Source organism: Paramormyrops kingsleyae, chromosome 18 (genome assembly GCF_048594095.1).
Source record: "Paramormyrops kingsleyae isolate MSU_618 chromosome 18, PKINGS_0.4, whole genome shotgun sequence".
Lineage (NCBI taxonomy): Eukaryota > Metazoa > Chordata > Actinopteri > Osteoglossiformes > Mormyridae > Paramormyrops > Paramormyrops kingsleyae.
Window position 1 is genome coordinate 6,499,880 of NC_132814.1, and position 24,357 is coordinate 6,524,236.

The window sequence follows — 24,357 nt, forward strand, 5'->3', positions numbered from 1 at the left end:
ATGGTTGGTTGTCATTCTCTCTGCAGCAAGTTACGGACCCCAGTCTCTTTGGTTTGGAGCGCTACACAGGAGAGATCAGGACACTTCGGCCATTCACCGAATCAGACGTGGTCCTGCATAAATTAGTCATACTAGTAAAAGACAACGGAAACATCTCACTGTCAGCTACAGCAACCGTGGTTATAAACGCAGTGGAGACCAAAGAGGCGTTTGCATCTTCTGATATTAAACGCTCAGTAAAGAAGGAAGAGGAGAACAACATCACATTGTATCTGATGATCTCTCTGGGGTCAGTTTCAGCGCTTTTTGTATTCAGTATAATCGGCCTGATAGTCATGCAGTGCTCTAAACCTCCAGACTATTCCTCCAAGTACTCACGTGATTCCAACTGCATAGACACGAGCGGGAACGGAACTCTGTGTCACAGCATCCAGTACAGATCCGGAGAGAAACGATACATGTTAGTTGGACCCAGGATGAGTATCGGTTCTGCTATTGTCCCTGGAAGCAACGGGAATACGCTTGTGGTCCATGAACACAGTAAGAGAATTTCCGGAGAGGTAAGCCATTCACAAATTCCCATTCAAGTTTTGAAATTTTGTTGAAGTAAACCAGAATATTTTCAATTCCTATTTTCGTGTGATTGTATTCCTGTGCTTCCTTGTATGCCCGCGTGCCGTCCTGCTTAATATACACAAAAGTCTTTGTACAAACCTCAACTGCTTCAATGCTTTCCACTGCTCGTTTATCAAGTAGAAATTTAATGTTTTTATTTAACACGTTCGCTGTCTCCCTTTTTAATGCGTAATATAACCACTCACATTTTTATTTTCCCCCTCAATTTGGGCTAAGTCCAGTTTACCATAGGCTTGACTTTTTTTTTTCGAAGAAGAAGGATAATTGGCATCGGGGCTAAAATATTCGCGGCGCTCTCCCCGAATAATCGGACCTAACGACGCCCATTGTGACATATAAATCTGTTAAATGTGTAGATCTATGATTTATCCCTTTATTGAAATGCCAAGTGCAGTTTTAATCTCGCACTCGCGGGATGGACGCGGGATCCTTATATTCGTCATGTATTTTAAGTCGTTCCATATACCAATGATCCCATGGTGGCAGTATTGGCAAAGAAATAGTTGGAGGTGTAGCTGAAATATCTTCCTTCCCCTTCTCGGTTATATGCAGAGAGGTGAATGGAGCCTCCTGAGTCGGAATATAATTTTCTCTCGATTCCGGGACACTAAAAATACAGCGAACAGCTTATTTTGTATAGGCATTTTTATAAGACCGTAATGACTGATAATGTCTTTGGAACAGAAAGTGTAATTTAATGGTGGAAACGGGCTACATCAACATAATGGAGATCAACCAATACAAAAGGACACACCAGTATGGCTGGGCAATTCTTCATTTTGCGGTTCTGTGGTTGTTGTGCAAAAGAGGATCTTGTCAAGTCCGTTACTCCATCCAGGAGGAATTACCGCTCGGCACCGTGGTGGGAAATGTGGTTAAAGACGTGGGACTGGATAAAAGTGGCCTTGTCGATCGGAACCTGCGAATTGTGACGGGAACAAAGCAGGACCTTTTCCTTGTAAACCAGAGAGACGGCGCTTTGTTTGTTGACCAGAGGATAGACAGAGAGGATCTATGCGGTAAAACTGCTCAATGTTTAATTAACCTTAAAGCTGTGATAGAAAACCCACTAGAAATACATTACGTTACTGTAGAAATTGTGGATGTTAACGATAACGCTCCCATCTTTCCGGACAAAGATTATCGTTTAGAAATATCAGAGTCTGCCATGTCTGGGGCGCGCTTTCAATTGGAAGGTGCGCATGATTCCGATGTGGGTTTAAATGGCTTACTGATCTATAAACTGAGCCACAACGATAAGTTTCAGTTAGAGATAGAAGAGTTAAGTAAAGACAGTAAAAATCTATTTTTAGTTTTACAGAAACCATTAGACAGGGAATACGTCCCTCAATACAATTTAGTCTTGACTGCTTTAGATAGCGGCAATCCTCAAAAATCTGGCGTTTTAAATATCACTGTTGTCATACTGGATATCAATGACAACGCGCCAGTTTGCCGTCAGCAGAAATATACAGTTAGCGTGCCTGAAAACATCCCGCCCGGTACATTTTTATTACGTGTAAATGCTTCCGATAAAGATGAAGGCACGAATGGCATGGTTGAGTATGCGTTTCGAAATAAATTTAGGAACAGCGATTCAGAGCTATTTGAAATTAACAGAAAAACGGGGGAAATAAAAGTAAGGGGTGAAATTGATTACGAAAAGAATCATATTTATGAGCTTAATATTCAGGTCTCCGATGCTGGAAGTGTCCCTTTGTCCACTCACTGTAACGTATTTGTGAAAGTGGAGGATGTGAACGATAACAGGCCTGAGATAGACATCACCTCTCTGTCAAGCCGGATTCCCGAGAATACGTCTGTAGGTACTATGGTAGGGCTGATCGGAGTAGCCGATCTGGATTCAGGTGTGAATGGACAGATCGTTTGTACGTTGCCCGAAGACTTACCCTTTGACCTAAAACATTCAACAGAGAAAAATTTCTATTCATTAGTAACAAAGGGCCGCTTAGACAGAGAGTCAATGCCACAGTATGAGATGATTATAACTGCGAGGGACCTGGGATCCCCTTCGTTATTCTCCGTTAAGACAGTCCGCGTGGAATTATCAGATGTTAACGACAACAGTCCGGTCTTCTCACAGAGTCCCTACACCTTCTATTTAATGGAAAATAACGACCCTGGTGCATCTATATTCAAAATTAGTGCCTCTGATGCAGATGAGAGTGAAAATGCCCGAATTTCCTATTCATTTGGGAACTTAATTCCAAGTCAAAGTGTAACATCTTTCTTAAACATTAACTCTGATAGTGGTGATATTTATGCATTGAAAAGCTTTGACTTTGAAACAATGAAAACCTTCCAATTCCAAGTAGTAGCTAAAGACTCCGGAACCCCGTCGCTAAGCAGCAACGTCACAGTGAATGTGTTCATCCTGGATCAGAACGACAACGCTCCGCTCATCCTGTCTCCTGTCAGTACTAACGGCTCCACGGAGGGTGTAGTAGAGTTTTCCCGCAATGCAAACGCAGGTCATTTGGTGACTAAAGTAAGAGCCTATGATCCTGACATAGGATACAATGGTTGGTTGTCGTTCTCTCTGCAGCAAGTTACCGACCCCAGTCTCTTTGGTTTGGAGCGCTACACAGGAGAGATCAGGACACTTCGGCCATTCACCGAATCAGACGTGGTCCTGCATAAATTAGTCATACTAGTAAAAGACAACGGAAACATCTCACTGTCAGCTACAGCAACCGTGGTTATAAACGCAGTGGAGACCAAAGAGGCGTTTGCATCTTCTGAAATTAAAAGTTCAGTAAAGAAGGAAGAGGAGAACAACATCACCTTGTATCTGATGATCTCTCTGGGGTCAGTTTCAGCGCTTTTTGTATTCAGTATAATCGGCCTGATAGTCATGCAGTGCTCTAAACCTCCAGACTATTCCTCCAAGTACTCACGTGATTCCAATTATGTAGACACAAGCGGGAACGGAACTCTGTGTCACAGTATCCAGTACAGATCCGGAGAGAAACGGTACATGTTAGTTGGACCCAGGATGAGTATCGGTTCTACTATTGTCCCTGGAAGCAACGGAAATACGCTTGTGGTCCATGAACACAGTAAGAGAATTTCAGGAGAGGTAAGCCATTCACATTTCCTCATGCATCTTTACATTCTGTGCAAATCAATCGATTACTCACTGTTTTGTTTTGGTATTTGCCTGTCTTCTTGTATGCATAGCAGAGCATTCAAACCTGTTATTATTTGTTAAGAGAGCATAATTTACTCCAAACAGGCACTACATCAATCTAACATAGACCAACCACCCCAAACGGACATGGCTGTGTCACTGGGCATTCCTTCATCTTGTGCTTTTGTTGCTGTTGTGCAAAATAGGATTGGCTCAAGTCTGTACGCCAGCTGGGAGGCATTGCCAATCGGCACTGTGGTAGGGAATGTGGCTAAAGACATAGGACTTTTGTATTGTGTCAGAAACCAAATAGATCATTTTCCTTGTAAATTACAGAGATGGCACTTTGTCCATGTCAATAGTAAACAATGAGGACTTTTGTGGAGCTCAGTTTGAGAATTCAAAAGATCCAGAGTTAGATCTAAATTAAATTAAATTCCTTTTTTTTTTGACTAATTGACAGAAAACTCAAAACAATAGATAAACTGTTACATATCACAATGACTCAATGATAATGGCAGGCCCTAACGATTGGGCATGTTAAATGATACAGTTGTGGATGTGAATGATGACACTCTGGTTTGCATTACACAGGATTATGGTGTACCCATCCTGAACTATGCAGAAAATGGTAGATTTGTAAATTGCTTATAGTTTTGGATTACTGGTTAAAGGGAAAAGTAACATATTCCTTGAACTTTCAGTGCTCAGGTACAGGGGACCGGAATGCTTGTTGCAGGAAATTACATCCTTAGTGTGGAGAGGTAAGGCTACTTTAAATATTAGATCACAGTCAGATTATGCAAAAAATTGTGAAATTAAAATATTAGTGAGTGCTCTATGACTTAGTGTTGATGTTAGTAATGTTTTTCCTGAACATTTTTAAAATTGGGTGCAGCTTTTCAAATTATACATCACAGAATATTTATATATCCATCCACGCATTGGTCGTAGATTTGACTTCCATATTCAGCAAAGTAATCATATCACACTCATATACTTTAGCAAGGGCCCTGACCCCAAATCCTCCTGGGATGCTGGCTGAACAATATCTCTGATCCCTTGCTTTCCTACCATATGCCACAGTATCCATACAGCTCAATGGACAAAAACACAGAACACATAAATAACTGCATTTTCATATATCCTGTGTACGATGGGTTGGCTCCCTGTTCTGGGTTATTCAGTGCCTTGCACCCATAGCTTCTCGGATAGGTTCTGGACCCCCTGCAACTTCAAGAAAATAATAATAAAAACAATTTTAAAGAAAAACTAAAGTTGGCACTTTTTTAGCATGGCAGACTGGCACAAGTAAAATAGGGGGTTAATTATGGTGAGCAGTTTGAAAATTTGCACTGTGATGGACAAGCATCCTGTGCACAGTCTTCACCCGGCTAGTGCCCTGACTGGCATCCTGTGCACAGTCTACACCCGGCTAGTGCCCTGACTGGCATCCTGTCCACAGTCTACACCCGGCTAGTGCCCTGACTGGCATCCTGTCCACAGTCTACACCCGGCTAGTGCCCTGACTGGCATCCTGTGCACAGTCTACACCCGGCTAGTGCCCTGACTGGCATCCTGTGCACAGTCTACACCCGGCTAGTGCCCTGACTGGCATCCTGTCCACAGTCTACACCCGGCTAGTGCCCTGACTGGCATCCTGTGCACAGTCTACACCCGGCTAGTGCCCTGACTGGCATCCTGTCCACAGTCTACACCCGGCTAGTGCCCTGACTGGCATCCTGTCCACAGTCTACACCCGGCTAGTGCCCTGACTGGCATCCTGTGCACAGTCTACACCCGGCTAGTGCCCTGACTGGCATCCTGTGCACAGTCTACACCCGGCTAGTGCCCTGACTGGCATCCTGTCCACAGTCTACACCCGGCTAGTGCCCTGACTGGGATAGACTTCCAACCCTTCTGCCACCTAAACAGGATAAGAGGTTAAAGGGTAAAGGATATTATTAAAAGATATTTTTAACAGACATTCTCATTCTTCAAGATGGCTGTGTGTAGCTCTGTTGGTTAAGGATCTGTGCCCATGTCTGAAAGGTCAGAACTATAGCTGTCTAAAGTAGGACTACTGTAATCTGATTGGTTAATAAAATCTGTGAATTCAGATGATTATGGGTACGGTTATTTGAGTAGGAGGTTGATACACTATATTCATTACTGTTTTTGATCACTGGGCTGAGAGGCCATTTAAAGTAAGAAGAACACACAAGGACTCAGGCAACGAGTGATTTGAAAAGTGAAATAACATTAGAAAGAAGTTGCTCGATTTTTAATTTATATTTGAAATTGTAGCCTAATTTGAATCTCTTGGGCATTTATAAAAGGTAATTTTGACTATGCTACATGGAGCCGCGCGGAGGCGGTGTTGTCAAAGAAATTCAGTTTAATCGGGACCATTTTTATATTGTCCGAGGTTTGTTGTGGAGATCGGTTCATCGACGGGGTAGATCCGAAAAGAAGAGCCTAATGCCGACTAACCAACATTAATGCTGTAAATGTTCGATCATATTTTTTTACCCACTGAAATCAAACAAGATTTTCTTTTATTTATGCTGCGTATTTAATGGAATGTTTGAGATATAATCATGTGGAAAGAATACAGTAAGAAGAGACGGGGATACGTGTGGTCATATCTCCATTTTGTGTTTCTCCTGTCATTCTGTGAAAGGACTTTACAAATCCGATACTCTGTTCAGGAGGAATTACCGATCGGCACCGTAGTCAGAAATGTAGCTAAAGACATGGGACTGGATACAAGCGTGTTGGTGGATCGGAATCTGCGCATTGTGATGGGAACAAAGCAGGACCTTTTCCAGGTAAACCAGAGAGACGGCGCTTTGTTCGTGAATCAGAGGATAGACAGAGAGGATCTGTGTGGTAAAACGTCTCCATGTCTGATTAATCTTAAAGCGGTGATAGAAAATCCGCTAGAAGTACATCATATTACTGTAGAAATTTTAGACATAAACGACCATTCCCCGAGTTTCCCCGATAAAGGTTATCGTTTGGAAATTCCGGAATCGACGAAGGTTGGTGCAAAGTTCCAGCTAGAAGGAGCTCACGACCCAGACAATGGTTTGAATGCATTGCATTCCTACAAACTGAGTCAGAACGAACACTTTAAGTTGGAAATTGATGAATTAACGGAAGACAGCAAAATTCCTTCCATACTACTTATTAAACCTTTAGACCGAGAAGTCACCTCGCTGTTTAATATACAACTAATAGCCATGGACGGCGGCAGTCCGAGTAGGTCTGGTTGTTTAAATTTGACTGTCATTGTTTTGGATGCTAATGACAACGCGCCTTTGTGTGCACAGCAGAAGTACACAGTTAGTGTACCAGAGAATATACCAATAGGTACGGTTCTTATACAAGTTAATGCGTCTGATGCAGATGAAGGCATGAATGGCGAAGTCGAATACTCATTTCGCAGTAATTTCAGGAGTAAAACGTCTGAGGTCTTCGATTTGGATGCAAAAACAGGGAAAATTGTAATAAAAGGCTTGATTGATTTTGAAGCGAAACAAGTTTACGAGATAAATATTCAAGTCTCAGACAAAGGATCGCTTCCCATGACTTCTTACTGTAACGTGTTCGTGAAAGTTGATGATGTGAATGACAACAAGCCCGAAATAGAGATCGCCTCTCTGTCCAACCAGATTCCCGAGAATACGCCGGTAGGTACCGTAGTGGCGCTGATCGGAGTAACTGACTTGGATTCAGGTGTGAATGGACATGTAATTTGTACACTGGGGGAGGACATACCGTTTGAACTGAAACACTCGAGTGAGGACAATTTCTATTCATTGGTGACAAAGAGACGGCTAGATAGAGAGTCGGTACCACAGTACGAGATAAGAATAACAGCGAAGGATATGGGGACCCCTTCGTTATCCTCCGTTAAGGCTTTTCGTGTGGAATTATCAGACGTTAACGACAACAGTCCGCTATTCTCACAGAGTCCCTACACCTTCTATTTAATGGAAAATAACGACCCAGGTGCATCTATATTCAAAATTAGTGCCTCTGATGCAGATGAGAATGAAAATGCTCTAATTTCCTATTCATTTGGGAACGTAATTACAAGTCAAAGTGTAACTTCTTTTCTGAACATTAACTCTGGTAGTGGTGATATTTATGCACTGAAAAGCTTTGACTTTGAAACAATGAAAACCTTCCAGTTCCAAGTAGTAGCTAAAGACTCCGGAACCCCTTCGCTGAGCAACAACGTCATGGTGAATGTGTTCATCCTGGATCAAAACGACAACCCTCCGGTCATCCTGTCTCCTGTCAGTACTAACGGCTCCACGGAGGGTGTAGTAGAGCTTTCCCGCAATGCGAACGCAGGTCATTTGGTGACTAAAGTAAGAGCCTATGATCCTGACATAGGATACAATGGCTGGTTGTCATTCTCTCTGCAGCAAGTTACAGACCCTAGTCTCTTTGGTTTGGAGCGCTACACAGGAGAGATCAGGACTCTTCGGCCATTCACAGAAACTGACGTGGTCCTGCATAAATTAGTCATACTAGTAAAAGACAACGGAAACATCTCGCTGTCAGCTACAGCAACCGTGGTTATAAACGCAGTGGAGACCAAAGAGGTGTTTGCATCTTCTGAAATTAAAAGTTCAGTAAAGAAGGAAGAGGAGAACAACATCACCTTTTATCTGATGATCTCTCTGGGCTCTGTTTCAGCGCTTTTTGTATTCAGTATAATCGGCCTGATAGTCATGCAGTGCTCTAAACCTCCAGACTATTCCTCCAAGTACTCACGTGATTCCAACTGCATAGACACGAGCGGGAACGGAACTCTGTGTCACAGCATCCAGTACAGATCCGGAGAGAAACGGTACATGTTAGTCGGACCCAGGATGAGTATCGGTTCTACTATTGTCCCTGGAAGCAACGGCAATACGCTTGTGGTTCAGGAACACAGTAAGAGAATATCCGGAGAGGTAAGACCTGCATACCTTACTTAGTTTATTTATTTATTTACTTAGTTTCTTTGTCAATTTACCCGTTTGTAGACCTGCCATTCAGAGTCGCGAGGAGGTCCGGAGCGGAAGCTGTTTTTTATTTGATACAGAAGTTAACAGCAGTTCTTGTTTCAGTTATTGATTTTTCGATCTTTTATCCTTTTATTTCTATTTACTTTATAATTTTGCTTAACCTGCGGTTTTTAACACATTATCTTCATTCCACCTTCATTGCAAAGGTTGAATCATTAATATTAAATTGATCTTTTTTCGACTTTTTTTACTTTTACTCATCCAGTCATTCCCTGAAAGATGCGGTCCTCGGTCTGAAGTTATTCACAAGATTTATTGAATATAGATTTCCTGGCAAAATAACCAAATTAATTGTAAGTGTTTTAATATATACATCAATATAATCAACATTACCTCTTATTATCATCATTAATTATATGTTAATTTTAATGTGATTTGTTACATAATGTACTTATTTTTAAAAATGTTTTATCTTGTATTCGCTTCGTGGGCAAGTTCGTGTTCTTCATACACACATACATTTTATGGCGTGTCTGACATTTGTGGTCCCATGGTGGCAGTATTGGAAAAGGAATCGCTTGAGGAACAGCTGAAAAGGCCTCCTCCTCTTTGTCATTTGCGCGTATCTTATGTGAAAGAAGCCCGCGGAGCAGGAATGAATGTTCTTTTGATTGCGGGAAATGAAATGAAATGAGTAAAGTCACGACTACGTTGCTCGACATACATTTTATCGCAGTTTCCTATATTGTCTTTTGAGTATATAGTATTGCTGAATGGTGAAAATCTACTGCATCAGTATAATGGAGACCGACCAATGCAAAAGGACACGGCAGTATGGCTGGGCATTTCTTCATCTTTTGATTCTGTCGTTATTGAGCAGAAGAGGATCTTGTCAAGTCCGTTACTCCATCCAGGAGGAATTACCGCTCGGCACCGTGGTGGGGAATGTGGCTAAAGACATCGGACTGGATACGAGCGTTTTGGTGGATCGGAACCTGCGTATTGTGACAGGAACAAAGCAGGACCTTTTCCAGGTAAACCAGAGAGACGGCAGTTTGGTAGTGAACCAGAGGATAGACAGAGAGGAATTATGCGGTAAAACGACTCCGTGTTATTTTAATCTCAAAGCTGTGACTGAGACCCCGTTAGAAATGCACCGAGTTAGTGTAGAAATTTTAGATATTAATGACCATTCACCCAGTTTTCCCAGCAAAGAGAGTCGCATTGAAATTTACGAATCCGCCACGACTGGAACACGTTTTCAATTAGAGGCTGCGATAGACCCTGATGTAGGTGTAAATGGTTTGCGATTTTACAAACTGAGTCACAGCGAGTATTTCAAACTTGAAATTCACGATCGGAATCAAAACATTAAGATTCCGTTTTTGACATTACAGAAACCAGTCGACAGGGAACTCAAAACAGTGCATAAATTATCTCTAGTCGCCTCGGACGATGGTAGTCCACAGCGATCGGACACCTTGAATATTACAGTTACAGTTCTGGATGTAAATGACAACGCCCCGGTTTGTAATAGACAGGATTACACCGTCTCGATCCAGGAAAATGCTCAAATTGGTACATTAGTTGCACAAATAAATGCCACTGATTTGGATGACGGTGCTAATGGAGAAGTAACATATACCTTTATAGATAAATTCAGTAGTCGGGTATCACAATTATTTCACTTAGATGAAAAAAATGGTAAAATTGAAATTAAGGGCTTAATTGATTTTGAAGAAAATCAAATTTACGACCTAAATATACAGGCTTCAGACGGTGGGACTGTCCCGTTTTCCACTCAGTGTAATGTATTTGTGAAAGTGGAGGATGTGAACGATAACACGCCGGAGATACATATAACGTCTCAGTCCAATCAGATTCCTGAGAACGCGCCTGTAGGTACCGTGGTGGCGCTGATCGGAGTAACCGACCTGGATTCTGGTGTGAATGGACAGGTAGTTTGTACACTGGCAAAGGACATGCCGTTTGACCTGAAACATTCAAGTGAGGACAATTTCTATTCATTAGTAACAAAGAGCCGCTTAGACAGAGAGTTGGTAGCACAGTATGAAATAATTATAACAGCGAGGGACCTGGGATCCCCTTCGTTATCCTCCGTTAAGACAGTCCGCGTGGAATTATCAGACGTTAACGACAACAGTCCGGTTTTCTCACAGAGTCCCTACACCTTCTATATAATGGAAAATAACGAGCCTGGTGCATCGATATTCAAAATTGGTGCCTGTGATGCAGATGAGAGTGAAAATGCCAGAATTTCCTATTCATTTGGGAACGTAATTCCAAGTCAAAGTGTAACACCTTTTTTGAACATTAACTCTGATAGTGGTGATATTTATGCGCTGAAAAGCTTTGACTTTGAAACAATGAAAACCTTCCAGTTCCAAGTAGTAGCTAAAGACTCCGGAACCCCGTCGCTAAGCAGCAATGTCACAGTGAATGTGTTCATCCTGGATCAGAACGACAACGCTCCGCTCATTCTGTCTGCTGTCAGTACTAACGGCTCCACGGAGGGTGTAGTAGAGCTTTCCCGCAATGCAAACGCAGGTCATTTGGTGACTAAAGTAAGAGCCTATGATCCTGACATTGGATACAATGGTTGGTTGTCATTCTCTCTGCAGCAAGTCACAGACCCTAGTCTCTTTAGTTTGGAGCGCTACACAGGAGAGATCAGGACACTTCGGCCATTCACAGAAACTGACAAGGTCATGCATAAACTGGTTGTTCTGGTAAAAGACAATGGGAACATCTCACTATCAGCTACAGCTACCATGGTTATAAATGCAGTGGAGGCCAAAGAGGTGTTTTCATCGTCTGAAATTAAACGCTCAGTAAAGAAGGAAGAGGAGAACAACATCACCTTGTATCTGATGATCTCTCTGGGCTCAGTTTCAGCGCTTTTTGTATTCAGTATAATCGGCCTGATAGTCCTGCAGTGCTCTAAACCTCCAGACTATTCCTCCAAGTATTCACGTGATTCCAATTATGTAGACACAAGCGGGAACGGAACTCTGTGTCACAGTATCCAGTACAGATCCGGAGAGAAACGGTACATGTTAGTTGGACCCAGGATGAGTATCGGTTCTGCAATTGTCCCTGGAAGCAACGGGAACACGCTTGTGGTTCAGGAACACAGTAAGAGAATATCCGGTGAGGTAAGACCTGCTCACCTCACTTTCCTCCTTTATTTATTTATTTATTTGTCTGATTCTTTGTCCATTTCCTGTACCCGCTTGTCCTACTCAGAGCAGCACCGAGGTCCGGAGCCTATGCCGCAAGCTCTTCATTTATTTAATGTAGCAGTTAAATGAAATAGCTACTTGTTTCAGTTATTGATTCATTTTTATCTTTTGTGTTTTTCTTTGTATTTACTTTATCATTGTACTTTCTCTGCGTTTTTAAGGAGTAATTTTTAGTTATCTTTTCCACCTTCACTGCAATGGTTGAATCATTCATTTAAATTGATCATTTGACCACCGACAATTTTACGTTTCATCCCAAGTTGTATTACTTTTACTTATCAAATCATTCCTTCAACCGCGCAATGACCTTCCATCCTGCCGCCCTCAGTCTCAACCCGAAGTAATTCACAAGTCGTAACGAAGGTAGATTTCTTTGCGAAATGACCATATTAATTTGAATGTTTTAGAATATGCATTATTAATATTTCCTCTTTTTAATATCAATAATTCTAAGTGAATCTGTATGTACCTTGTTACATATGTCGATTAAGAAGCAACGGAGTGGATAAAATGGAATGTAAATCCCGGAGGTGATATTTATCTCGTGTTCTTCATACATTTTAAGGCGGTTATTGCATTTGTGGTCCCATGGTGGCAGTACTGGCAAAGGAATCGCTTGAGGAACAGCTGAAAAGGCCTCCTCCTCTTTGTCATTTGCACGTATCCTATGTGAAAGAAGCCCGCGGAGCAGGAATGAATGTTCTTTTGATTGCGGGAAATGAAATGAGTAAAGTCACGACTACGTTGCTCGACATACATTTTATCGCAGTTTCCTATATTGTCTTTTGAGTATATAGTAGGCTATCGCTGAATGGTGAAAATCTACTGCATCAGTATAATGGAGACCGACCAATGCAAAAGGACACGGCAGTATGGCTGGGCATTTCTTCATCTTGTGATTCTGTCGTTATTGAGCAGAAGAGGATCTTGTCAAGTCCGGTACTCCATCCAGGAGGAATTACCGCTCGGCACCGTAGTGGGGAATGTGGCTAAAGACATCGGACTGGATACAAGCGTGTTGGTGGATCGGAACCTGCGTATTGTGACAGGAACAAAGCAGGACCTTTTCCAGGTAAACCAGAGAGACGGCAGTTTGGTAGTGAACCAGAGGATAGACAGAGAGGAATTATGCGGAAAAACGATTCCGTGTTATTTTAATCTTAAAGCTGTGATTGAGACCCCGGTAGAAATGCACCGAGTTAGTGTAGAAATTTTAGATATTAATGACCATTCACCCAGTTTTCCCAGCAGGGAGAGTCGCATTGAAATTTCCGAATCCGCCACGACTGGAACACGTTTTCAATTAGAGGCTGCGATAGACCCTGATGTAGGTGTAAATGGTTTGCGATTTTACAAACTGAGTCACAGCGAGTATTTCAAACTTGAAATTCACGATCGGAATCAAAACATTAAGATTCCGTTTTTGACATTACAGAAACCAGTCGACAGGGAACTCAAAACGGTGCATAAATTATCTCTAGTCGCCTCTGACGATGGCAGTCCACAGCGATCGGACACCTTGAATATTACAGTTACAGTTCTGGATGTAAATGACAACGCCCCGGTTTGTAATAGACAGGATTACACCGTCTCGATCCAGGAAAATGCTCAAATTGGTACATTAGTTGCACAAATAAATGCCACTGATTTGGATGACGGTGCTAATGGAGAAGTAACATATACCTTTGTAAATAAATTCACTAGTCGGGTATCACAAGTATTTGACTTAGATGAAAAAACTGGTAAAATTAAAATTCAGGGTGTAGTTGATTTTGAAGAAAATCAAATTTACGACCTAAATATACAGGCTTCAGACGGTGGGACTGTCCCGTTTTCCACCCAGTGTAATGTATTTGTGAAGGTGGAGGATGTGAACGATAACACGCCGGAGATACATATAACATCTCTGTCGAAGCAAATTCCCGAGAACGCGCCTGTAGGTACCGTGGTGGCGCTGATCGGAGTAACCGACCTGGATTCTGGTGTGAATGGACAGGTAGTTTGTACACTGGCAAAGGACATGCCGTTTGACCTGAAACATTCGAGTGAGGACAATTTCTATTCATTAGTAACAAAGAGCCGCTTAGACAGAGAGTTGGTACCACAGTATGAAATAATTATAACAGCGAGGGACCTGGGATCCCCTTCGTTATCCTCCGTTAAGACAGTCCGCGTGGAATTATCAGACGTTAACGACAACAGTCCAGTCTTCTCACAGAGTCCCTACACCTTCTATATAATGGAAAACAATGACCCTGGTGCATCGATATTCAAAATTAGTGCCTCTGATGCAGATGATAGTGAAAATGCTCTAATTTCCTATTCATTTGGGAACGTAATTCAAAGTCAAAGTGTAACTTCTTTTTTGAACATTAACTCTGATAGTGGTGATATTTATGCACTGAAAAGCTTTGACTTTGAAACAATGAAAACCTTCCAGTTCCAAGTAGTAGCTAAAGACTCCGGAACCCCGTCACTAAGCAGCAACGTCACGGTGAATGTGTTCATCCTGGATCAGAACGACAACCCTCCGGTCATCCTGTCTCCTGTCAGTACTAACGGCTCCACGGAGGGTGTAGTAGAGCTTTCCCGCAATGCAAACGCAGGTCATTTGGTGACTAAAGTAAGAGCCTATGACCCCGATATAGGATACAATGGTTGGTTGTCATTCTCTCTGCAGCAAGTTACGGACCCCAGTCTCTTTGTTTTGGAGCGCTACACAGGAGAGATCAGGACACTTCGGCCATTCACCGAATCAGACGTGGTTTTGCATAAATTAGTCATACTAGTAAAAGACAATGGGAACATCTCACTGTCAGCTACAGCAACCGTGGTTATAAATGCAGTGGAGGCCAAAGAGGCGTTTGCATCTTCTGATGTTAAACACTCAGTAAAGAAGGAAGAGGAGAACAACATCACCTTGTATCTGATGATCTCTCTGGGCTCAGTTTCAGCGCTTTTTGTATTCAGTATAATCGGCCTGATTGTCATGCAGTGCTCTAAACCTCCAGACTATTCCTCCAAGTACTCATGTGACTCCAACTGCATAGACACGAGCGGGAACGGAACTCTGTGTCACAGTATCCAGTACAGATCTGGAGAGAAACGGTATATGCTCGTAGGACCCAGGATGAGTATCGGTTCTGCTATTGTCCCTGGGAGTAACGGGAATACGCTTGTGGTCCATGAACACAGTAAGAGAATATCCGGTGAGGTAAGGCGTTTTCACTTCTTTGTACCTTTCAACATAACACAGTTCTTCTCTTTTCTGTTTTTATTTTATTTCCTGTTCTTGTTTTGTAATACTTTGCTTATTGTACTTAATATTGCAAATGACACTTGTAACTCTTAATTTGCTTTTTTTTAAGAAATTGACATTGAAATAATACTAATGCAGTCAATATTTATTTATTCATTCATCTCTTTGACCCTCTTTGTTGGCGTGTTTAAAATAATTTATTGAGATTTCAGACAGTTGTACCATAACATAGCAGTGTCAGTAAGATATCTGTTGTTAGAGGCTGACATACCACTTTCCTTTTACTGACTCATGCTTCCATGGTTGATTATTTGAGTGTTTTCTTTTAATTTAAGCTGGGCAATACAAAATACTGAATGCCACAGTAAATGGTGCTGAACACAGAAGCATTAATGAATCGTATTAGGTCATGTGGCACACAGGACGGTTTGGTCTTTCTCATGTTCCATATTGTTCCATCCACCCAGCCTTCCATTCATCTGCTAGCCAATCACCCTGGTCAGCATAGAGGGTGGGGGGGGGGCTGGGAAAAATGCTACGATACATCTTAGGTGTGATGATTTACAGATTTACCTGTAGGCAAGACTTTGTTTGAAAAATGGTGAATTAATCAGGCATCACAGTAATCAATTAAACAGTAACTAAGCAATAAAGACAATTTCAGTCCATTTTTAAATCAACCATTACCTGTTTGATTAACCCCTATTTTAATAATGTTTTCCCGTAATTCAAATGTTAAGAGTTTGCTATTTATTGGTATGTTAAGTTACGAAGTACCACCAGGGATTTCCATGAAATTCTTTTTTAGTTAAAATTCAGTTTAAAAATATGGCTGTTAGAACTGAAAGCGGTTTATGGTGTGCTAAGCTCAATGTCTGCCTTGCTTTTTAGCTGTTTGACATTACTGGTGATTTACTGGAAACGCCTCTACTTTAAAAAAGCGGCATAGTTCTCACTACAGGTGACGTAGTGGTCAGCACTGTCGCCTCACACCTCTGAGACCAGGGTTCGAGTCTCTGCTTTGGCTCCATGTGTGTGGAGTTTGCATGTTCTTCCCGTGTCATCGTGGGGTTTCCTATGGATACTCTGGTTTCCCCCCACAGTCCAAAAACATGCTGAGGTTAATTGGAGTTACCACATTGTCCGTAGGTGAGCCATTGGTGGGTTTTTGCCTCCTCATCCCATTTTCTTCCTGGGTTTTTCCCTGCCTTGCCCCCGTACCCTCTGGCATAGGCTCCATGCCCTCTGGCATAGGCTCCGTGCCCTCTGGCATAGGCTCCATGCCCTCTGGCATAGGCTCCAGACCCACTGACCCTTAATAGGACAAGTGATTAATCAAATATAGCTGCATTTCCCTGCTGCAAAAATGCTGCAAGGGTGGGAGGTCCAGCTACCAATCCTGATGGCTGCCTAACTATCTGGGGGTTTAATTAAAATTAATTAGCGTATTTATTTGGGGGGGTAAACAACAATTCTGGAGGCTACATCGCTCCGAAAACATCCCCAGAAATACCCCAAGTATCCATCTGCAAATCCGTATTTATTCCAGGAAGACAGCCTGTATTAAAAAACATGTCAGCAGCACGAGATATTTGCCTGCTAACTAGCTATAGCTCGCATTTGCTTCACAAGAAATACAGTGAAGTATGATATTAAAACTAGTGTAATTAAAGTCAGGAATGTAACCCGCATGCATTTCTGTTGATTTTTTCACTCGCCCTTTTGTGCCCCTTTACCAAACGGCACCGCAGGCGTTGTCTCTGTTTCCTATTGGGTGGCTCAGGCAAACTAAGCAGCTGCCTAGGACCCAATCAGCAAAAGGGGGCCCAGATTAAGTCCCTGGTCAGTAAAATTACAGAGTCCATTCCCCCGCCACCCAATCAGTCATGTCTCAGAGGGGCCCCCTCCCCACTAAGGGCCCCTTAAACACTTGATCTGGCCCGTTTCAATATGATTTCATTCCTTTGGATTATAATCCAAATCACTGAGAATTTTATTGTGTGTTATACCAATTAATAATGGAAGCCTGAGAGAAAGAAACGTGAAAGAATTTAATCCGTTTTCATTATGAAAATGGTACGAATAGTCATTAATATTCAAAACGTCAACAGCAATTTGGCGCATCTCATACAGGTTCTCAACCACAGTTTTAAGAAAATAATAGCATAAAGTGTCTATGTGTGAAAAGTCCGAGTTAAACTCTTCTAAATCGTCTTAGTTTATTAACCGAGCAAGAAGGTAAACGGGAAAAATGTTTCTTAGTAAAATCTGTGTATGCAGACTGATTATGGGTGTGCTTCTTTGAGTACACGGTTGGTAGAGAATATTCATTACTATTTGTGATCATTAGGATGACTGGGCATCGGTGATGTAGTTGAGATCGGACTAGTAATTTTAGAAAGATATGCAAAAGCGATTTTTTTTATCGTAGTGATAAATTATCTAATTTTCCCTACTCCTCTCGAAATAACGGTACATGTTGATAAAATAACGATAAAACTTAACTATTATCCACCTCCTCTGTATTCAGATGTTATTTTACTCAATTATATTTAACTTTGAAAAGACGGAGCTAGAGTGCAAATTTACTTTGAAACGATTTTAAACGGTAATTTCAATTATGTCACACGGAGTCGCACGGCGGCGGTGTTGTCAAAGAAACTGAATAAAACCTGTACCATCTTTCATAACATACGGGGTTTATGCTGGAGATCCGTTCGGGGACGTGGGTAGACCACAGACGAGGAGCTGGATGACACAAACAAATAGCATTTTATTCCGTAAATGCGCTTATTTTCTCAGCGAAAGCTTACAGAATATCAATTGATTTATATTTCTGAATATTTAATGGAATATTTGAGATATAATCATGTGGAAAGGATACAGTAAGAAGAGACGGGGATACGTGTGGTCATGTCTCCATTTTGTGTTTTTCCTGTCATTCTGTGAAAGGACTTTACAAATCCGATACTCTATTCAGGAGGAGTTACCGCTCGGCACCGTAGTCAGAAATGTAGCTAAAGACATGGGACTGGATACAAGCGTGTTGGTGGATCGGAATCTGCGTATTGTGACGGGAACAAAGCAAGACCTTTTCCAGGTAAACCAGAGAGATGGCGATTTGTTCGTGAATCAAAGGATAGACAGAGAGGATCTGTGCGGTAAAACGTCTCCATGTCTGATTAATCTTAAAGCGGTGAAAGAAAATCCGCTAGAAGTACATCATATTACTGTAGAAATTTTAGACATAAACGACCATTCCCCGAGTTTCCCCGATAAAGCTTATCGTTTGGAAATTCCGGAATCGACGAAGGTTGGTGCAAAATTCGAGCTAGAAGGAGCTCACGACCCAGACAATGGTTTGAATGCACTGCATTCCTACAAACTGAGTCAGAACGAACACTTTAAGTTGGAAATTGATGAATTAACAGAAGACAACAAAATTCCGCTCATACTGCTCAGTAAACCTTTAGACCGGGAACTGATGTCATCATATAATATACAACTAATAGCCATGGACGGCGGCAGTCCGAGTAGGTCTGGTTGTTTAAATGTGACGGTCATTGTTTTGGATGCTAATGACAATGCACCTTTGTGTGGACAGCAGAAATACACAGTTAGTGTACCAGAGAATATACCAATAGGTACGGTTCTTATACAAGTTAATGCGTCTGATGCAGATGAAGGCATGAATGGCGAAGTCGAATACTCATTTCGCAGTAATTTCAGGACTAAAGCTTCTGAAGTCTTCGATTTGGACGTAAAATCAGGGATAATTGTTGTAAAGGGTTTGATTGATTTTGAAGCAAAACAGGTTTACGAGATAAACATTCAAGTGTCTGATAAGGGAACACTTCCGATGACTTCTTATTGCAAAGTGTTTGTCAAAGTGGAGGATATGAATGATAACACGCCGGAGATACATATAACATCTCAGTCCAATCAGATTCCTGAGAACGCGCCTGTAGGTACCGTGGTGGCGCTGATCGGAGTAACCGACCTGGATTCAGGTGTGAATGGACAGGTAGTTTGTACACTGGCAAAGGACATGCCGTTTGACCTGAAACATTCAAGTGAGGACAATTTCTATTCATTAGTAACAAAGAGCCGTTTAGACAGAGAGTTGGTACCACAGTACGAAATAATTATAACTGCGAGGGACCTGGGATCCCCTTCGTTATCCTCCATTAAGACAGTCCGCGTGGAATTATCAGACGTTAACGACAACAGTCCGGTATTCTCACAGAGTCCCTACACCTTCTATATAATAGAAAATAACGAGTCTGGTGCATCTATATTCAAAATTAGTGCCTCTGATGCAGATGAGAGTGAAAATGCCCGAATTTCCTATTCATTTGGGAACTTAATTCCAAGTCAAAGTGTAACATCTTTCTTAAACATTAACTCTGATAGTGGTGATATTTATGCATTGAAAAGCTTTGACTTTGAAACAATGAAAACCTTCCAGTTCCTAATAGTAGCTAAAGACTCCGGAACCCCGTCACTAAGTACCAACGTCACGGTGAATGTGTTCATCCTGGATCAGAACGACAACGCTCCGCTCATCCTGTCTCCTGTGAGTACTAATGGCTCCACGGAGGGTGTAGTAGAGCTTTCCCGCAATGCAAACGCAGGTCATTTGGTGACTAAAGTAAGAGCCTATGACCCCGACATTGGATACAATGGCTGGTTGTCATTCTCTCTGCAGCAAGTTACGGACCCCAGTCTCTTTTGTTTGGAGCGCTACACAGGAGAGATCAGGACACTTCGGCCATTCACAGAAACTGACAAGGTCACGCATAAACTGGTTGTTCTGGTAAAAGACAACGGAAACATCTCATTGTCAGCTACGGCAACCGTGGTTATAAATGCAATGGAGACCAAAGAGGCGTTTGCATCTTCTGATGTTACACGCTCAGTAAAGAAGGAAGAGGAGAACAACATCACCTTGTATCTGATGATCTCGCTGGGGTCGGTTTCAGCGCTTTTTGTATTCAGTATAATCGGTCTGATAGTCATGCAGTGCTCTAAACCTCCAGACTATTCCTCCAAGTACTCACGTGATTCCAACTGCATAGACACAAGCGGGAACGGAACTCTGTGTCACAGTATCCAGTACAGATCCGGGGAGAAACGGTACATGTTAGTTGGACCCAGGATGAGTATCGGTTCTACTATTGTCCCCGGAAGCAACGGGAATACGCTTGTGGTCCATGAACACAGTAAGAGAATTTCCGGAGAGGTAAGAATCCATTATTAAAGCGTCACATCGCCGAGAGTTTGTTGTGATTTTTTTGCACATTGTACTATTTATAAATTTTTCCTCCCCGTTAATACTTTCCATTAAAAAATGCATCACATATATTTAAGAATTCATATGCCACGTTTTATACGACTATTATTATTTTTAGTATTATTTATTGTTTAAAAAGATATATAATATCTTATATATATAATTTATAATTTATTTTTTTCTCACGGGAATTGTAACCTGAAGTTTAACTATACATCTTTATGAAATTCTCTGGAGCTGAACAGTACTTAATTGCTTCCTTTTAAGCTTCGAACTTTTTGAATACACAATGCAATAATACGCTGTTTATTTCCGCTTAAATTTGCGCATTCTATACTGAATGACAAAATATTTTGAAATGTATGCACTCTGGGACAAACCTTATTATAAACCACATTTTACATGCGAATTATGCTCAGATATGCACGTTTTAGTAAATGCACGTAAGTAAAGGAAACATTTTCTTCCTGTTTACCTTCTTGTTTTGTGTGCTTCTCAGTTTTAAAGTAATTGATGAAGACATTCCTCTCTCAAAGTTATGTCAATTAAAATTTGATTTGCAGGTGAAACGCGAGTAGAAACTGTTATTGCGTTTACGGATCTTTGAGTACTTGCGTGGTGAAATTAGTCATTATTTGGGCTAATTCACTTTCAGAGATGTAAGCAAAAGAACGCAGACTGACTTTTTATCTCTGCATTGTGTTACTTGAAAAGTGAATAATATTAGAAAGAAGTCGCTCTGTTTTGACTTTACATTTGTCAAGGAGAATAATATATCATTCTCTTTTTACATGAAACCCATGGGACGTTTTTAAATTACAAAATGTCGCATCGAGTCGCGCGGCGGCGGTGTTGTCAAAGAAACAGTAAAATTTACACCATCTATAATGACATACGGGGTTCGTACTGGAGAACAGTTCGGCGACGGGAGTGGACCACAGACGGGGAGCTAAGCAAAGCATGTAATAGCATAAATGTTTGGTCATATTTAACTCTCTGCGAAAGCATACAGAATATCTATTGATTTGTGTTGAGTATTTAATGGAATATTTGAAATACAATAATGTGGAATGAATACTGTAGGGAGAGACGGAGATATGTGTGGTCATGTCTCCATGTTGTCTTTCTCCTTTCTCTCTGTGAACGGACTTTTCAAATCCGATACTCCATTCAGGAGGAATCACCGCTCGGAACTGCAGTTGGCAATGTAGCTAAAGACATTGGATTGGATACAAGCCGGCTATTGGATCGGAACCTGCGAATTGTTAGTGGAACAAAACAGGAGCTTTTCCAGGCAAACCAGAGAGACGGCGCTTTGTTCGTGAACCAGAGGATAGACAGAGAGGACCTTTGCGGTAAAACAACTCCATGTTTGATTAACCTGAAAGCTTTGATAGAGAACCCACTGGAAATGCATCACATTACTGTAGAGATTTTGGATGTGAACGATAATTCCCCGAGTTTCCCGGATAAAGATTATCATTTAGAAATACCCGAATTGACGGCGATCGGAGCGCGATTCCAGTTGGAAGGAGCGCAGGACCCAGATATCGGACTGAATACTCTGCGATCATATAAACTTAGTCAGAATAATTACTTTAATTTGGAAATAGAGGAATTAAGCGAGAACACTAAAATTCCATTTATAATACTTAAAGCACCTTTAGACCGAGAAATTATTCCACAATACAACATGCAGATTACGGCTATGGACGGTGGCAGTCCGACTAAGTCTGGTTCTTTAAATATTACGGTTAATGTTTTGGATGCTAATGATAACGCGCCTGTATGTGGAAAGGACAAATATTATGTCACCATTGCTGAGAATGTACCATTGGGCACTGTGTTAATTCAAGTAAATGCATCCGATCCTGACGAAGGAGTTAATGGTGAGGTTGAATATACCTTTCGAAGTAAATTCAAGGGCAAAACGTCTGAAGTTTTTCTTCTAAACAACAAAACGGGTGAAATACAAATAAATGATGTGATTGATTTTGAAACGAAAAAGATTCATGAGATTAAAGTTCAAGTATCTGATAAGGGATCTTCACCAATGACTTCCTACTGCAATGTGTTTGTGAAAGTGGAGGATGTGAATGATAACAAGCCTGAAATAGACATCGCCTCTTTATCCGGCCAGATTCCTGAGAACGCGCCTTTAGGGACCGTGGTAGCGCTGATTGGAGTAACAGACCTGGATTCAGGTATCAACGGGCGGGTATTTTGTACATTACCCGAAGACTTGCCGTTTGAGTTGAAACCTTCCACCGAGGGAAACTTTTATTCATTAGTGACAAATGGCAACTTAGACAGGGAGTCAGTACCACAGTATGATATAACAATAACAGCGATGGATATGGGGACCCCTTCATTATCGTCTGTTAAGACAATCCGGGTGGAATTATCAGACATTAATGACAACAGTCCGGTCTTCTCACAGAGTCCCTACACCTTTAACATAATGGAAAACAACGAACCTGGTGCGTCAATATTTGCCATCAGCGCCACCGATGCTGATGAAAATGAAAATTCTCTCCTTTCATATTCATTTGGGATTTCAAGTCAAAGTGCAATATCTTTCTTGAACATTAACCCCGATAATGGTATTATTCATGCATTGAAAAGCTTTGATTTTGAAATTGTGAAAACTTTCCAGTTCCAAGTAGTAGCTAAAGACTCCGGAACTCCATCACGAAGCAGCAACGTCACAGTGAACGTGTTCATCCTGGATCAGAACGACAACGCTCCGGTCATCCTGTCCCCAGTCAGTACTAATGGATCCACTGAGGGTGTGGTGGAGATTCCCCGCAATGCAAACGCAGGTCATTTGGTGACTAAAGTAAGAGCCTATGATCCTGACATAGGATACAATGGCTGGTTGTCATTCTCTCTGCAGCAAGTTACAGACCCCAGTCTCTTTAGTTTGGAGCGCTACACAGGAGAGATCAGGACACTTCGGCCATTCACGGAAACTGACAAGGTCATGCACAAACTGGTTATATTGGTAAAAGATAATGGAAATGTCTCACTGTCAGCTACAGCAACTGTGATTATTAACGTAGTGGAGACCAAAGAGGCGTTTGCATCTTCTGATATTAAACGCTCAGTAAAGAAGGAAGAGGAGAACAACATCACATTGTATTTGATGATCTCGCTGGGGTCGGTTTCAGCGCTTTTTGTATTCAGTATAATCGGCCTGATAGTCATGCAGTGCTCTAAACCTCCAGACTATTCCTCCAAGTACTCACATGATTCCAACCGCATAGACACGAGCGGGAACGGAACTCTGTGTCACAGCATCCAGTACAGATCCGGGGAGAAACGGTACATGTTAGTTGGACCCAGGATGAGTATCGGTTCTGCTATTGTACCTGGAAGCAACGGGAATACGCTTGTGGTCCATGAACACAGTAAGAGAATTTCCGGAGAGGTTGGTGCTTTTTCATTTTTGTGAAGCGCTACTGGTAGTTGTAGCTTATATTAATATAGTTACGAACCATTTGATTGTGCATTTATCATCTGGCAGTCTTTCTTACAGTTTAAAGCATTTGATTTCGTTTGTGTTTATGACAAGTGAGTAGCACTGTCGCCTCATACCTGATTTGTTGCTGGTTATATGTGTTTATGTATGTACGGTTGCATGTTTTCTCCATATTTCCAGGTTTCCTGACATGTAGAGCTACCAAAATCGTGTGGATAAATGGTTTGCTTTGTCCCTAATTGCCTGT

At 41.6% G+C, this 24,357-nt stretch overlaps 4 protein-coding genes and 1 long non-coding RNA gene across 6 annotated transcripts in view; 4 read left to right on the forward strand and 1 right to left on the reverse strand.

Moving 5' to 3' along the window:
* Positions 1-24,357, reverse strand: part of LOC111834668 (uncharacterized) — a 55,607-nt gene that overhangs the window by 20,174 nt on the left and 11,076 nt on the right. The window lies entirely within an intron of this gene.
* LOC111834664 (protocadherin alpha-7-like) overlaps positions 1-24,357 on the forward strand; it is a 65,560-nt gene that overhangs the window by 16,005 nt on the left and 25,198 nt on the right. The gene's annotated exons all lie outside the window — the stretch shown is intronic.
* Positions 1,139-4,231, forward strand: LOC140579743 (protocadherin alpha-8-like). Its single transcript, XM_072702417.1, has one exon. It carries the CDS (start codon positions 1,334-1,336, stop codon positions 3,866-3,868), a length of 2,535 nt encoding a protein of 844 aa, XP_072558518.1. The 5' UTR covers positions 1,139-1,333; the 3' UTR covers positions 3,869-4,231.
* Positions 6,057-9,898, forward strand: LOC140579423 (protocadherin alpha-4-like). Its single transcript, XM_072701997.1, has 2 exons — positions 6,057-8,760; positions 9,695-9,898. Exons 1-2 carry the CDS (start codon positions 6,388-6,390, stop codon positions 9,767-9,769), a joined length of 2,448 nt encoding a protein of 815 aa, XP_072558098.1. The 5' UTR covers positions 6,057-6,387; the 3' UTR covers positions 9,770-9,898.
* Positions 21,118-24,357, forward strand: part of LOC111833350 (protocadherin alpha-C2-like) — a 110,006-nt gene continuing 106,766 nt past the window's right edge. The window contains exon 1 of the mRNA XM_072701984.1: positions 21,118-24,059. Within this exon, the coding sequence (XP_072558085.1) occupies positions 21,693-24,059 (2,367 nt within the window). The 5' untranslated portion in view covers positions 21,118-21,692. The remainder of the gene's footprint in view (positions 24,060-24,357) is intronic.

Bases quoted from the DNA above. Each gene is read 5' to 3' on its own strand.
- LOC140579743 (XM_072702417.1), top strand. From the start codon at position 1,334: ATGGTGGAAACGGGCTACATCAACATAATGGAGATCAACCAATACAAA.
- LOC140579423 (XM_072701997.1), top strand. From the start codon at position 6,388: ATGTGGAAAGAATACAGTAAGAAGAGACGGGGATACGTGTGGTCATAT. The intron at 8,761-9,694 runs GTAAGACCTGCA...GTTATTGAGCAG, and splicing joins GTAAGAGAATATCCGGAGAG to AAGAGGATCTTGTCAAGTCC.